The sequence below is a fragment of the Aythya marila genome (genome assembly GCF_965140915.1).
Source record: "Aythya marila genome assembly, chromosome: 1".
In the NCBI taxonomy this organism is placed as follows: domain Eukaryota; kingdom Metazoa; phylum Chordata; class Aves; order Anseriformes; family Anatidae; genus Aythya; species Aythya marila.
Window position 1 is genome coordinate 63,379,932 of NC_139042.1, and position 14,434 is coordinate 63,394,365.

A 14,434-nucleotide genomic window follows, 5' to 3' on the forward strand; every position below is an offset into this window, starting at 1 on the left:
ACCAGGCTCTGAAGGGATGTAATAAAGCACGGGCTTGCCACTTGCCAACATCCCTGCCATAACTCCCTCCTCCCAGCTGCAGTATGCCCAGTGCCTGCTGTGCCCTCTGTTACATTATCCCCGTCTTACTTACCCCGTATATTGTCTTCCCCCAAATGCTTCCAGCCCACTGCAATGCCCGAGCTCCTCTGCCTGCTGGTCCTTTGTATCCCCCTGTGATACCCTCAGCTCTCTCTAGCATTTTCCCATTTTAATCCCAATTTCACCTGTCACCATCCTTCTGCCTCCCCAGTTTCTGTCTCACCTTCCAGCTGGACAAGAGGCAACACAAGCCACAGCCTGAAGAGGAGCTGCAAGTACTCTGATCAGATAGCTCACACTTTAACAAGGACACTCACTGCCCATCCTGCTCTTGCCTCTCAGATGCTGGATGCAGCAAGCAAACAGTTTTAGAAAATGCATGTTTTACAGGCCTGTTTTAACACTTGCTACATGCTCACAGATTAAAGGGGATACACAGCAGTTGCTGCCTTTGCTCCTTCACCACACGTGCACACACCACAAACATGTTTGCACAAAATAAATGTGGGCCCAGAGCCACCTCACTGTAGTAGAGCAGACAACTCTTATGCACAATGCTGTACACAGGCAGAAATAAATATTTTGGCTATAAGCAAGTGGATTAGCTTTCCCTATTGTCAGGATTCCTATAAGTGGACTCCAGTCAAGCTCACAGACCTCCTAAAAAAAAAAGAAAAAAAAAAAAGAAAGAAAAGAAAAGCTGTCTTTGTACCTGTGGTGATTCAGTAATTAAAAACAAAAACAAAAACAACAACAAAAAAAACTTCTTATACATGCTGATACTGGGAACTGATAAATCTTCCCCAGCAAGATTGGGGAGAAACCTGTTTCCTTGCTCTAAATATTATAGGCACCCCAGATGAAGTATTTTACTTCTCTTTGATTGCTGTGCTTGCCTTTGGTATATAAAGACTTCAATTGACCTCATTTTCCAGTCAAAGCTTTTTTCATCTGCAGAAAGTTGACCCCAAAATAGTCATTAAAAAAAAAATCAATTCTGTTCCCAGCATTTGCTGCTGTAAGAGTTACGCTCAGCAGATGGCCTATCCATCCCAATTTGCAGTTGTGCTCTTCTCAGATAGCCATGGCACTCCTCTCTCCTTTATGTTCAGCAAAGAAAATTATCCATCTACTTATAACCCACTTGTTCTATCTTCACAAAACCAGACAATATGGAGATTTCCCACCCGAATTTGCAGTCAGAACTCGTAAATGCTATTGCCTAGGGGGATGCTTGCCCCCCTCACACCCCCACCTTAGGTGTTGCTCGCAACTCTCTTTGTTAGCAGTGGTGCTTATGAGGGTCTGTGGTGTACCACAGCCATTGGTAAAAAGGAAACACAACCTGTCACGACTCCCATTTGTTTATTATGAAAAGCAAGAGGCCCCTCAGCCATGACACTTTGAAATGCCTTGCTCATGCCCATAAGCAGCCTGCAAGGAAAGCACCCCAATCCAGAGGTGTGTCTGGGTCACAGCGGCATGTTGGGCAGCTTTAGGGCTGGGTGCTTACCCGAGGCTACGCTTCCAGGCTCGCTGTAGGGGTGGTGCAAAGGCTGTTTTTCAGGATGGCCTTGCTTTACCAAGAGCGAGGATATGGCCAGGGAGGCTGTGGCAAAATTAAACAAGAGAGCTTTTTTTCTTTAAGAGTCAAGCACCGCCAACTTCTGCACTTCAGCATAGAAGAAACCATCAAGATACCTACAGAAAAACCCACCTTGGTAATAAAAAAGAAATAGAGAAAGTATATAAAAATAAAAAGGCTGGCACCTTCTTACGCTCTTCACTACGGAATAATTCAGCTTCCCCACATGAGAATCTACAGATTGTTGTAACTTACAGCTCACTGTGCTGTCCAGCTCCATTTCTGGTTTCCTACCAGCCCCTTTTTTTTCCCTGAAGCTCTTTGACAGTGCTTCTGTGTACCAGGGTGTTAGTTTATTTTCTGTTCTCTCTGTTTTCTTGACAGAAGGCTAAACAGCTTTTTGCTTCCGCAGTAACAAACATCTGCCTCCAAACCTACACGCGGTGTAGTCCAACAACATAAATGAACTCAATGTTTCAAAACTGCATGAATATGTATTTTTAAAGACACTAAATGCAGGAAAGAAGCAGCCAAAGAATGTGCATTCCTTTGTCAATATCTCCTTTGTTGAAATAAAACCTCCACACCAGCATATCACATGTGTATCTGCGTATTACAGATAACATGTGCGTGCAACATGAGGTTTGCAGCTGCTAGCAGCCTGATCAAAAAATCCAGGCAAAGCGAAATGCTGCTTTTTCAGATGTGGATGAGTCTGTTAATGACTATATCTCTTCCAACTTTTCTTCATCCAAGCCATATGGGTTTATATTATCAGCTCTTCAGAGGATTCTTGGGTCTAAATTAGACTACAAAGAAGGTCATTTTCTGTGACTCATTTGTGCCAGGCAAGGAAATCATTTCCTCTCTTGATCTTCATGATAGCTTTCTCTCGGGAGGAAACAGAATATAAGAAGCTTTCTAATCTCCTTTTGCATTACGCAAGAAACTAACAAAATATGAACCTATTATCCTCTGGGTACCACAGAGCTGCTACCTATATTTATGTGGCATTACAGCTTCTTAACATTTTTGTAGGTTCTTCTTATCATGAGCACTCGAAAGCAAAAGGCTCAGCCCTTAGCACCTGCATTACCAAACTTTCATTCAAAACAAGACAAAACCAAAAAAAGGAATGGGGCATTAACACAAACAAAAAAAAAACAAAACCACATCAGGGACGTTTTCTTTTAAAGGAAAAGATGCTCTGGAGATAGAGAGAAAATAAAGTGCACAATTAATAGAGAGGCTAATGGAAACCTCATGAATCTACTCTCAATTATGCCCCTGAGTTGCTAAACAATCTTAGGGAAATTTATGTGCAATTCATTTTCCCAGAAATGAAGTGGCAACAGTGGCAACTCCCTTGCTTATGTGAAGTGCATTATGCTGCATTATGCTATGGAACTACAAATCATGTTAATCTGGAAAAAAAAAAAAAAAAAAGAAAAGAAAAATCATCTCAAAGACTAACACATTGCCAACATGGCTAGCACTTTTAGCTGGGGAAACCATGGCCCCTCTGCACAGGGCTCCGTTTTGTCAGGCTCTTCACAAGAGATGGCCAGCCTGCCACCTAGATTTTGGTAACCTATAGATGAGCCATTTCTTCATCTAAGGTTATTTCTGCATCTTGACCTTAGCAGCTCTTGAGAGAGCTTTTCTTTTTCTCTGACCTGAAAGCCTCACTATTTTTCTTGTACAGAAGCCTCTGATCATCTTCTACCTCTGTCCCTACAGTTATCCTTCTTTAAGGTGCCGAGAACAAGAATCATAAGTAGCATTCAGACAGGGGGATGCCACCAGTGGATGGAATGACGTGATGATTCTTCATTTCTTTGGCCTTTTTCCCTTTTCTAGTAATTCCTAAAATCCTACTGACCATGTCAATGACACTGAACATCATGCTGACTTTCTTCCATAGAACATTTGTTGCCTTGCTATTTGCAGTGAAGTCCTATGTCTCCAGAATGCTATCAGGAAAGAAAACCAAACCAAACCAAACCAAACCAAACCACCACCAACAACAAAACAACAACCAGAAAATAGCAGGAATTAAACAATAAATGGCAGTGGCAAAGCAGTTGTCTTCTACAGCAGATATTCACTGTGTAGGGTTTTAAACTTGGTTACATTGAGCAGTGACAATATTAAATCAGAGTAATCTGATAATAATGCATTAAAATTGATTTTTTAGCCTTTTTGTCAAGACCTCTTAATAATAATATACTACCAAGATACTGGTCTTTAGAGAAGTGTGAATATATGGAACATAGGGGGAATATAAGGTTTGACCTACAGCTGCCTGGACCCAGAAGAAAAGTAAAAAAAAAAAATAAAAAATAAATTAAAAAATCTAGAGCTGACTGGTCGGGAAAGTGCTGCAGTCCTTCCCCCATGCTTCAGGAACAGCAGCAATATAATGAACCCACGAAAGTAGGAAATTAAGAATCAGCCTGTGATTACGGGTGTCTCTACAGATTAGGAGTTTGCATCTGACTTAACCATGGAGGAATGAAGAAAGAGGAAAGAAATAGCCTGCATGATCAGTCCGGCAAAGAGAAATGCTTTGGCCATTACGCTAAATGAAAGAAGGAAAGGAAGAGGCTGATGACAGGGTTTTAATTAGCAAGGGAGTCAGCCACACTGACATGGGAAAACACGGATTTCACCAACATACGGAAGTGACAAAGTTTAATTGAAGGAGAAACATGGGAAATGGGGAAACTACCAGCTGTTACCAAGCTCTGTGCGTGCCATGCACACACATATGGGATTTATATGGGCATATATGGGATAAAAATAGACCTGTTCATCAGAAGCAGGGAAACTGGGCTTTGCACTGCAGCTACTACACGTAAAGAAAGCAAAGATCTCCACGATGGACCCTGGAAATGGGTGCTGAAAGACAAGCAGGTCTACCTGCTCTTCCTACTGCTTGCCTTTACAAAAAATCTCACATTTTGGCTGCTTGTTGCTGGAACACTGGGCCAGGAAGAGGCCAGAAAGGGGAAAGAAAATGGCTTTAATTACAGGAAAAAGGGACCAGTGAGAACTGGTTGTTACAATAGCTGAGACAATACAACTCGTTTTCATTATGTATGGTTTTTAATCACTTCTTTTTTTTTTTTTATAAAAAAGAACACTTTGCTCTTCTAATTCTCGTTCATCACTTCTAAAAATCTGTCAGCCCGGTGTCCTTTTAAAAACTGTAACCATGTAAAAATCCAAGTCACTGCAGCCAGCCAGCACAGAACATTCAGGATCCTGATGAGGTTTACCAACACGAAATACCTCCGAGTTCAGCTGGTGGAGGCATTATGTTCTGGCTCCTATCTGCTTTATTTGAGCCCATAAACTTTGCTTTCTTATTAGGGAACAAATCCTTTTCTTTTTCCGTAAAAGACGATAATGTAATAAAATTGCATTAAAACCATACAGGAAAACAACCAACCAAAAAACAGTGATTCTGCACAAAAATGAAATGTGGTGAATTTTACTGCAGTTGGGTATGTAGGCAGCCATTCTCATCTCTCCCACATCAGCTCCTCGTGCAACTCCTCTAAGCAAAAACAGCAAATAATCTTGAGAAAAAAAAACAAAACAAAACAAAACAAAAACTGAGCAGCAATGGGACTTCCTGTTTTTGTTTTTTGTTGTTGTTTTTTGTTATTTTAATAGTGGGTGCTGCTGTTTACGATAAATATGTGGTTATGCAAACAGGGACATAAATGCTCGCATTTCCCAAGTCACTGCATATTGGCAGCCGTAATCATCCCGTCCATATCTCCTCTGTTTACATGTCATCGACTCATCTGCAGTCTTCTTTATGAGGATTAGTTTGACAACATGGGACTTTATCCTCATTCTCCAGTTCCCAGGCAAAGCTCCAAGCTCCCTTAATTTAGCGGCACCAGCAGCATCTCTTCCAAGGGGGCTGTAAGGAGAGCTCTTAGCCCCATCCTATGGACCCCAGGGGGTTGTACAGCGCCTAGAGGGAAGCTGTGGGGATTATACTGCCAGCATCTACCTAAGAACAGCCATAAAACAAACCCTTCTCTGCCCAGATATGCCCCAGTTTTGTGGTACAAGACACACGATGGATGCTGTGGAGTTCATACGGCCTGGGAGAAGCCCTGCCTAATTTACGCAGGGCCAGCGCCGTGAGTAAGGCAGCTATCCACAGGCATCCCTGAGCTTTTAACAGATCCTGTCATCCTCCATTCGGTCAAAAATCCCATTGAAGTCAACGCCGGGCGGGCTCTCCTGGGTGAATAGTTCCCATTCAGCTCCCCGGGATTACTCATGTGCGTGAGTAACTTCCAACAAGGGCGAGAGGAGCGAAATCCGGTCCTCGTTAGGGGCTGCTAAGCCAAAACATACCTCGCTCTGTCAGTAGGGCCGCCCGAGCAGGGAACCCCATCGGTTAGGTGTTGCCTAAAAAAGACAACGCAGCACAATTTGGCACCTCGTTTCTAGCATGTGATCCTTTTCGAGCTAATTATCCAGGCCTGGCTGCGCAGAGGAGCTCTCCCCCATCGCAGGGCATGAGCAAAGATAATCTTTACACCACGGAACGCAATTAGCCAGATGGTTATGTGGAGGTTTTTGGAAGAGAAGCAGTTCCTCTGATCTGGGAGATAAGAAAAAAAAAAATCAAAGCTGAATTAAAAAAAAAATAAAAAATCATACCACGCTTGATTTCCAAGTATTTAATTACATATTATCACGGGTAACTACCAATCCACTCCAATTATGCAATCTCGTTTTATTGATGTTGGAAACACATTTGTAGCCACTATACAACGTGTATATTTAAGTCAATATCTGAGTAAACAGCCTGGAAAACCCATCATTTGTACCCAGATTCGGTTACTAGCACGATTATCATCTGCCACCTGCTGGAAATAGCTGTGATATCTCTCAGCTTAGGCCCCGAGACGCAAGGTCTGGTCATTCATCAAGCACACACGGATGCCAAAGAGCAAAATACCCTCAGCAAAATACACCCGGGAGCAGGTTCCTCTTGCACCCAGTGGGACAGGTTGAGTTGAACAAGAGGATGTGTGGCTGGCCCACAGCACCCTTACGGGGAACAAAACCTGCCTGTCCAAGACATCTGCTCTCACTCGAAGAAAATAAATAAAAAGAAAACAGAGAGGGCTTGGATCTGGATGAGGTATTTCTCCCAGCGCTTGCAGCTCGCTGCCTCCGTGCCAGTAAAACCAGAGCAAGGAGTCCAAGTAAGCCAGAGGGCAAAGCCAAAGGCAGTGCCGCAGGACTCGCCTGCCTCTCTGGCTCATGTGGAGAGGGCTGCCGAGGGTTCGTGTTCAGATAATGCTCACATTCAGGGGAACACAGTGCCTTTCCCTGGGTGTCTTTCAGTTATTTACAGGGCCAAAGAAGGAGAATCAGAAAGGAAGACTGGGATACAAGTGATTTCTGAAGGGTATCCAGGTCTGTGGGATGGAGTGGAGAATGACAGAGAAGAAGAGAAGCACTCTCCCAGATAACACTCGTGCCCAAGCACCTAATAATATTATCATTACTGCCTAATTTTCTCCACTGACTGGTTTTAACCCCCATAAAGCAGTCAGATGTTCGGAGTAGGAAGGAGTATAAGCAGTATCTAACAGCATTTAGCAAAATCTAAAATATGGAGCCACACATCAGCAAGGATTAACACTGACATCTGCCCCCGCCAGCCTCCCACGGGATGGACGGATGGACAGAAAAGTGTGCTGGATCTTAGCAAACATCATCCAAAAGATTTAACATCATGCATGTGTCTATCAACGTCCTATAAATATATAACTAAAACTCCTTTTAATTACAGCACTGTTTTTCCACTCCTCTTCCTCTCTTCCCACCCCCCTTTCCCTCCTCTCAATTTCTCAGACAATAAGTGGGAAACAAACTTTTTTTTTTTTCTTTCCCCAGCCCCAAATTAATTCCTGCTCAAAGCTTCCATAAAGGGTCATAGATAAAGGAAGCATCTGGCAAATATCTGCTTCATCTTGCAGAGATAACAGGTCCAGCCCACCGGTTTGTGAAGGAGACTTCATGAGTCTGCTTTCAGTAAGCACTGAAATGCTGAAGAATCCCCTCAGGTTGGCTGAAGCTATGTTTAGACCATGACATTCGAGAGGGAGGTAGTGCATGGCTGATCCTTTCTTCCAGCATCATCCCCTGACAGAAAATGCCATATTCTGCTTTCCTTACCCCCAAACAAAACAAAAACCACCATCAACAAAAACAATCACCGACAAAACCCCACCCAAAACCAAGTCTGAATGAACACATACATGGTCCACAGCTCTTGAGGGCAGAGAGAGAGAGCAGGCAACCACCAAGGAAGCTTAAAGCCACTTCCCTGCTCTCAAAAACTTTAATGCAGAAACAGCAGGGAAATGATTTTCAGTGATTCCAGTTCCTCGGTGGGCCATGCTGCCATCAACATAAGGAGCTAAGTTTTCCCCATTTTTTTTAAGGGATTCATCAAAATCAGTCACAAGAATCCCTTGATGGCTCTGCTCTTCGGATCTCTCCACAGCAGGTCATTAGGGATGTAATATTTAAAAGACAGAGGCTGAGGCCCTGAAAACAAACAAGGGCCTAAATATTTCTACTTGCTCAAGGGTGAAATACAACGTTAGGTTTTCTGCGTATTTGAGGAGATGCATTTCAACTCTCGACTATTATTTTACTACAATTATTCTTCATGTCTTCCTGCTACTTCACCAACAAAATACCAAAAACTCCGGCAGCTGGAAGAACGCACTCTTCAACTCCTTCCATCATTCATCTGAAAATTAAGTGTTGGCTTTTACAGATCAATATTAGTATGCATCAAGGCTCTAATGCCATCTCTGCTCCTGTTTCTTAAGCACCATTTCACACCGGCCTTAAGAAGAGTGTCCAACCTAGCATCGCTACCAAAACCCCACATTTAATCAAGATAAGGATTCAAGAGAGCACTGGGCCTGACCGCAGCGATAGTTGCCCTGGATAGTGAGGAGATAGAAGTGTTGCTCATCCCCTGTACCCACACGAACTGCTGCGTGTAAGAGTGCCCAACATGAAGAGCCTTGTGCTAAAACAAACACGCCGCCCGTGGCCCGTCCTGGTGCAGACCAGTGTGAGTTTTGGTCCTGCCAGCCAAACCTTGAGGACATCGGGTCAGCTTGGGAGGAGGCCAAGCTGAGCTGGAAGGAGCAGAAGCAGCTTTTCTGGGTTCGTGTGGGCCCAAGGAAACATCTTTGCCCCCTTGGCCCTCTGCCAAACACAACCAACAATGAGGGAAATTCACGTGATAGCCAGTGGTCACCTCTGTGACTGGCCTCTGACTGGCCTTGGCAAGTTGGCTTGAGCTTTCCACAACTCGTTAGCGGTCAGACAGCACGTGGATAAAAGAGAAAAGGCCATTAGAAACCAGAAACATTTGCTGTGGCTTTTGCATAGCACATATTTATCGACTAAAATAATGTTTTACACAAGTAAAATGGGATGACACCTCGTGCTGGGGTGTGCTCAGCGCCTTCCTGAGGCATGCCTTTCAATTAAAAGCTCAGGAAATACAGCCCATTACACAGCCCTGTGCACGTGCACAGTGCTGTACGAAGCACTACGAGCTGCTCACGCCGCCGTCTTCCCCTGAACAAGGGGAGGCAGGGCTGGCGAGCGAGGTGCACTCAGTCAGCTGTGTGATGCACCGATCCAATACTCTTTGGAGTACTCTGCTGTGATGTTCAGCCCCTGTTTGCTGTTCGCTAAATGCATTGTTGGAACAGCTACCACCAGCTATTCATTCTTGTTCTTCGCAGAAATGCCATGACAACTTCCACGTGACCGGCTGCAAACATACCACAAGTCTCCAGGGCTTTGCTTTAGGAAGGCTCGGCCTGATATTACTCACCCTTTTTTATTATTGCTATTTTTTTTTCCTCCAAAGCCCAGATTCAATGGTACTTTAGTTCGTACAAGATGCATCGAGCCTACCAGCCGATTTTACCATGTGGCAGCAAATATCTTCAGCTAAAATGGGACAAAGCAAAGTACGAAGAGCACAAGAAAAGGGTAGGTACAGCTGTTTGATACAGAGAGGAGACCTTCCCAAAAGAATAAGTTTGCCCCCAAAAGCTCCAGCTCATCCCTATTCCTTCTTAGTACTGCTATTTATGGAAGCTAGTGATCAACACCAAGTTACAAGAGACACTTTTTGAGAACATCCTGCAAATATAGTTGCACTTTTTTTGTGTCCATCTAAAATTATCTGAACGACATTCACCAAATTCAGATGTAAAAAAGATTAGATTTGGGCAGGCAGTCCTCTGCCCTGTAACGCAGGACTGCTCCCTTTCGAAAATCCCTAAGCCGTGAGGGCCATCGGTGATGATTCAACTGAATTGCTGCCTTAGGAAGATTGTATCGCAATGTAATTAGCTTTAATACGAAGAAATAGGACTTCATTATTTCCAGACCGGGTCTGTTTCATTAACTGGATAAAAATATCTTCCTTCCTTCCTTCCCTCCATTGTTCCCCTAATTTGACTCGCAGGTGGAAAAAAGTTAGAGATGAGGCAGGGACCTGAACTCGAGATATTTTTTCTAAGCAAACTGACATCGAAATCAATAATTCCACTTCCTTCTCCGTGAGATAGCCTCGAGAGGCCTGCTGGTCCACGAGCACGGCTACTTGACTTCCCAGCTTTTGGGAACCGTGCCCAGGTTGAGCAGCGGCCGAGGAGCTCCTCAGCGCCCCGAGTTTCACCGAGCCAACATCTGGCACAAATTTGAGCTCACCCTGGTGAATGCCAGCTGCTGGAGCCCCGGCACCTTTGTTCCAGGGTTTCTGAAGCCAGCAGGAAGCACCAGTGTGTTTTTCATGTGCTCAAGAGCAAATAATTTCGGCCGGAATCATTTTATTTTCTTAACGGAAGAAAAGGCTGGGGGAAAAACCAGAGTTATGTCTCCTCTCTGCAACATCCTGTGTAGAATTTAATATAAAATAGCCCCACAACGCCATGGAAGTGCCTCAACAGAGATTAGGGTGGGCTTAAAAAATACCTGCTTTCACTTTTTACACTTGTGCCTGTAAGGACAGGAGATAAGTCAATCATATCACTTTCCATAAAATGAAATTACATCAGCATGAACTCCACGGAATTAAATTTGTTTCTCAAAGCACCTTTTGCTGTTCCAAGTTTGAAACAAATTGCATATCCGTACATGAAAATCACAGCGTGTGTAGTTATCACGTGCTATTCCTCATGCTGCCGATTTCCACTGGCTGATAAATCAACTGGGTCAGGCTGGAGATTAATATTTTTATTGTGCCACTGAACTCCCAACTCCATTAAAATGAGATCCACAAACACTTTCAACACAAGAAGTCCTTTTCCAATATTGCTCACTTCTTTCCATCAGCATCCCGAATTTGCATCCCCCTGGAAGACCCTGAACATCTCAGCATACCTGGGGCTTTCTTACTATTATTTTTATTTTATTTCTTTCTGCTGGATGCCTAGCAAAAACTTCTCCTAGACAGTCCTTATCGTAACATCACCACCAGTGTAACCTGGCTGCATGTCTTTTTACGTTTCCCCAACACAAAGAGCGCTCTGCATCTCCCGCAGGCTTTCCAGCAGCTGCCTTTACCATTTTAATTTCCCCCTCCTCTCCTCCTGGGCAAGTCTGGCTTTGCTGATAGAATGAATCATGTGTTTAGTAGTGTTACTGCTGGCTAGCAGAACAGAACAAGACAATTAAAAGATTTCCTGTAATGATATGCGAGGGTATTTCCAACCAAAAAAAAAAACAAAATATGGGTAAACATTCCTGTTCTGTTGCAGATCCAAGCAGCAAAACCCTCAGTGGATACGAGTGCCCCTGCAGCATGCAGTCGCCTCCATCTGAGGTTCGGGAAGCTGAAGGTTTGTCCTGGATATTTCCCTGAGCACCAGCAGCCTTACCTTCACGTCTCCCCTCAATGCAAACAAAGAGACCACCAGATGGTGTAAATTTCAGGGCCATTTTTTATCTCCTTGCAGTGACTGCTGCAACAGGACTATGGGGATCCATGGGTAGCACGCTCCCAGCTGTACTAAACACACATTATTTTGTCTTTTTGATTACTGATTTCATCAAACTGCTTCAGACTGAGGAGTAGTAAAGCATTCGAGTACCCTTTTAAAAGATACTTTTGCACAATCATGAAAAAAAATTCCTTTTTTTTTTTCATGTAACAGGAATAGCTCAATCATCACGATGCACGCAGAGCAAAGAACTGATTAATAGGATGTTAACACATTCAAAGCACAAGGAATAACAATGGGTAGCCTTGACTGGCAGTTATCCTTCACAAGCTTACTGCTCCCAAGAGGCAAATTTTTATTAAAAGATGAGAGTGGAAAATAAATTTGTTACCTAATTAACTAAGGAAATGACAACAATTAAAAAAAAAATAATTAAAAAAATAATAATAATACATGCAGCTAAACTCTGTCCCAGGCTTAATTTACGACACGGTGCCCCGCAGGCAGCGGGAGCAGAGCCCACGCAAGGACTTCAGAATTAATTTCCTTAAAATAGTTTATCGTCTCACTGCGTGACATAATAATCCCCAGGCACCTTAAAATCTTTTCACTATCAAAACAATTCACTTCTTCCCCGTGCATAAAATCATATGCTATATTAGGGTGTGGATGCAATTGCTGTCGTTATATTTTTTTTCCTATTGCTGCAAAAATAACACTGACAAAGTTCCTCCGAAAGTGGAAAATCGCATGTGTACATAGTCACCAACAACAACAGCATTCCCCATGTTAATAAAAAAAAGGCAAAATAGAAAAATAAGAACCCACTACTCTTGGGCATGTTCCTCAGGTCCTGCTACCTGGAAGTGAGACCTGATTTCTTTCTCATTCCGCTTCTTCCCAATGTGCTCTATAAAGAAGGAAAAAATCTTGTAGGGCTGCAACCTGCCAGTAACCAGTTGTCTTCCTTAAATCATTCTCCCCAAGGTAACTCAGAGCCTGATGGGATTACTTAATGCACCAATTTTAGGGACATTTACACTACAGTTTGACAGTATACTACAGTACCTGGTCTGCTTTGGGTACAAACCCTAGCACATGAGGCAGACGCAGTACATCTAGCAGTAGTAACTTACAGTAGCTTACAGCTCTAACATCAGCCATTCAGAACTATCAGAGCAGGATGAGTGAGTTTATACAGGGCACACTACATCTTCGTGGTGCCCAAAGTCCAGTATGATAAAAAAAGGGAAAGAGAAGAGTGAATGAGTATGCTCCGAAGGCCCACTGAAGGTAACAACAAGACTCCTGTTGACTTCAGAGGAGTCTGATGAGTCCTGTTATGTTCCTGTACAGTGTCCATCACAATCCTAGATCCTGGTGAGCGTCTGTGAACACTGCTGTAGGCACAAATGATAATGATGACCAATATACATCGTCAAATAATTTTAGAAATTGTGCTTACACTGATGAAATGCATTTGGTGTGATCAGAGGGAAGTGCTTTAGGGCCAAATCCACAGTATTGCAAAGGGTCTTTTCTCATTGGGTCACCAGCACAATGGTGAAAGAGAGGTTCTCTCAGTGCTAGCACAAATTAGGCACACACAATACATCCCCGCTGTTTGCTATGGCCTTGTACTAACAGAAGCATTTCTTCATTCCTTCTGTACACAAAGCTGGAGGAAGATCAGCTTTCAGTCATCAGGAGAGACAACCCTTTGCTGCGGGAGAAGGTGTCCTGCACCACGAGAACCAAAGGACAGATCGACAACAAAAATAAGGCCAACAGGTAACATCAGCAGCACTATCTCTACTTAGCTATCAAGTTACCTTCCCACTGACGAGCATAGCTAAGGACAAGCTGCTCTGTGAGGACGTGGATTTTAAAAGGCAGCCCTAGGTATAGTCAGCACTTCAGCATGCCACTTGCTTGCCCTGTCACACGAAATCCAATGCCAGGCCATTTTCCTCCTACCCTCCGTTGAGGAGAAGATGCCTTTAAATTAGTTTTTCAGTTTAACAACCGAGGGAATGCAAAGAAAAAAGAAAAAGAAAAAAAAAAAAAAAAAGAGAGAGAGTGAGAGAACGTTGCCCTACTTTAAGGGAACTAAATGAAGCAAACCTATTATGCCTCAGCAGAGCTGTTGTTGCTGCTAAGTGAGTCATTGCTGCTGACTTTGCCAGTTGTTCCTACAGACACCGCTGGAAAGAGGGAGATCCAAAGCTCAGAGATGAAATAAAAACAGAGCAAAAAAATAGAATTAAAATTTTAAAAGAGTCATTGGAGCAGGAAGCAGAGAAATCAAGATCTAATTTACCGCTCAGAGGAGACTCAGCAAAATACACCTTGAAGACTTATCACTAGGGAGAACCAGCTTACATATTTTGGATTCACAAGGCAATTCACACCCCTAACATGGTACAGTAAACTAGTCAACAGCAGGGACAGGCTCCTGAAGAGACGGAAAAATCCTCATGGTGCAACAGAGGATGGTTTATATGGCTTAGGTGGTGGTTGTTACCTCTTGTGATTCATTTACAGCCTACTTCATGACATACTGGCTGCTCATCGTGTCCTAAAGTGCCTCCAGATGGCAAAACGCAGCTCGTGTGCCAATGACGGAGGTCGAACTCGCTGCGCCTCATGGTCACGAATATCCTGACGTTTGCACAGTTCCTTGGAAAGGCAGAAACGATCTGAAATAGTTTGTCATGTCCATATCCTGCAAATA

The 14,434-nt window shown here is 43.5% G+C and overlaps 2 protein-coding genes across 3 annotated transcripts in view; one reads left to right on the forward strand and one right to left on the reverse strand.

Moving 5' to 3' along the window:
* Window positions 1-14,434, reverse strand: part of RASA3 (RAS p21 protein activator 3) — a 140,362-nt gene that overhangs the window by 104,369 nt on the left and 21,559 nt on the right. The gene's annotated exons all lie outside the window — the stretch shown is intronic.
* CFAP97D2 (CFAP97 domain containing 2) lies at window positions 9,650-13,887 on the forward strand (the record flags this gene model as incomplete). Its single annotated transcript, XM_082784554.1, has 3 exons — window positions 9,650-9,742; window positions 11,518-11,598; window positions 13,301-13,887. The coding sequence occupies 3 exons, from the start codon at window positions 9,650-9,652 to the stop codon at window positions 13,493-13,495; spliced, it is 369 nt and encodes a 122-aa protein (XP_082640680.1). The 3' UTR covers window positions 13,496-13,887.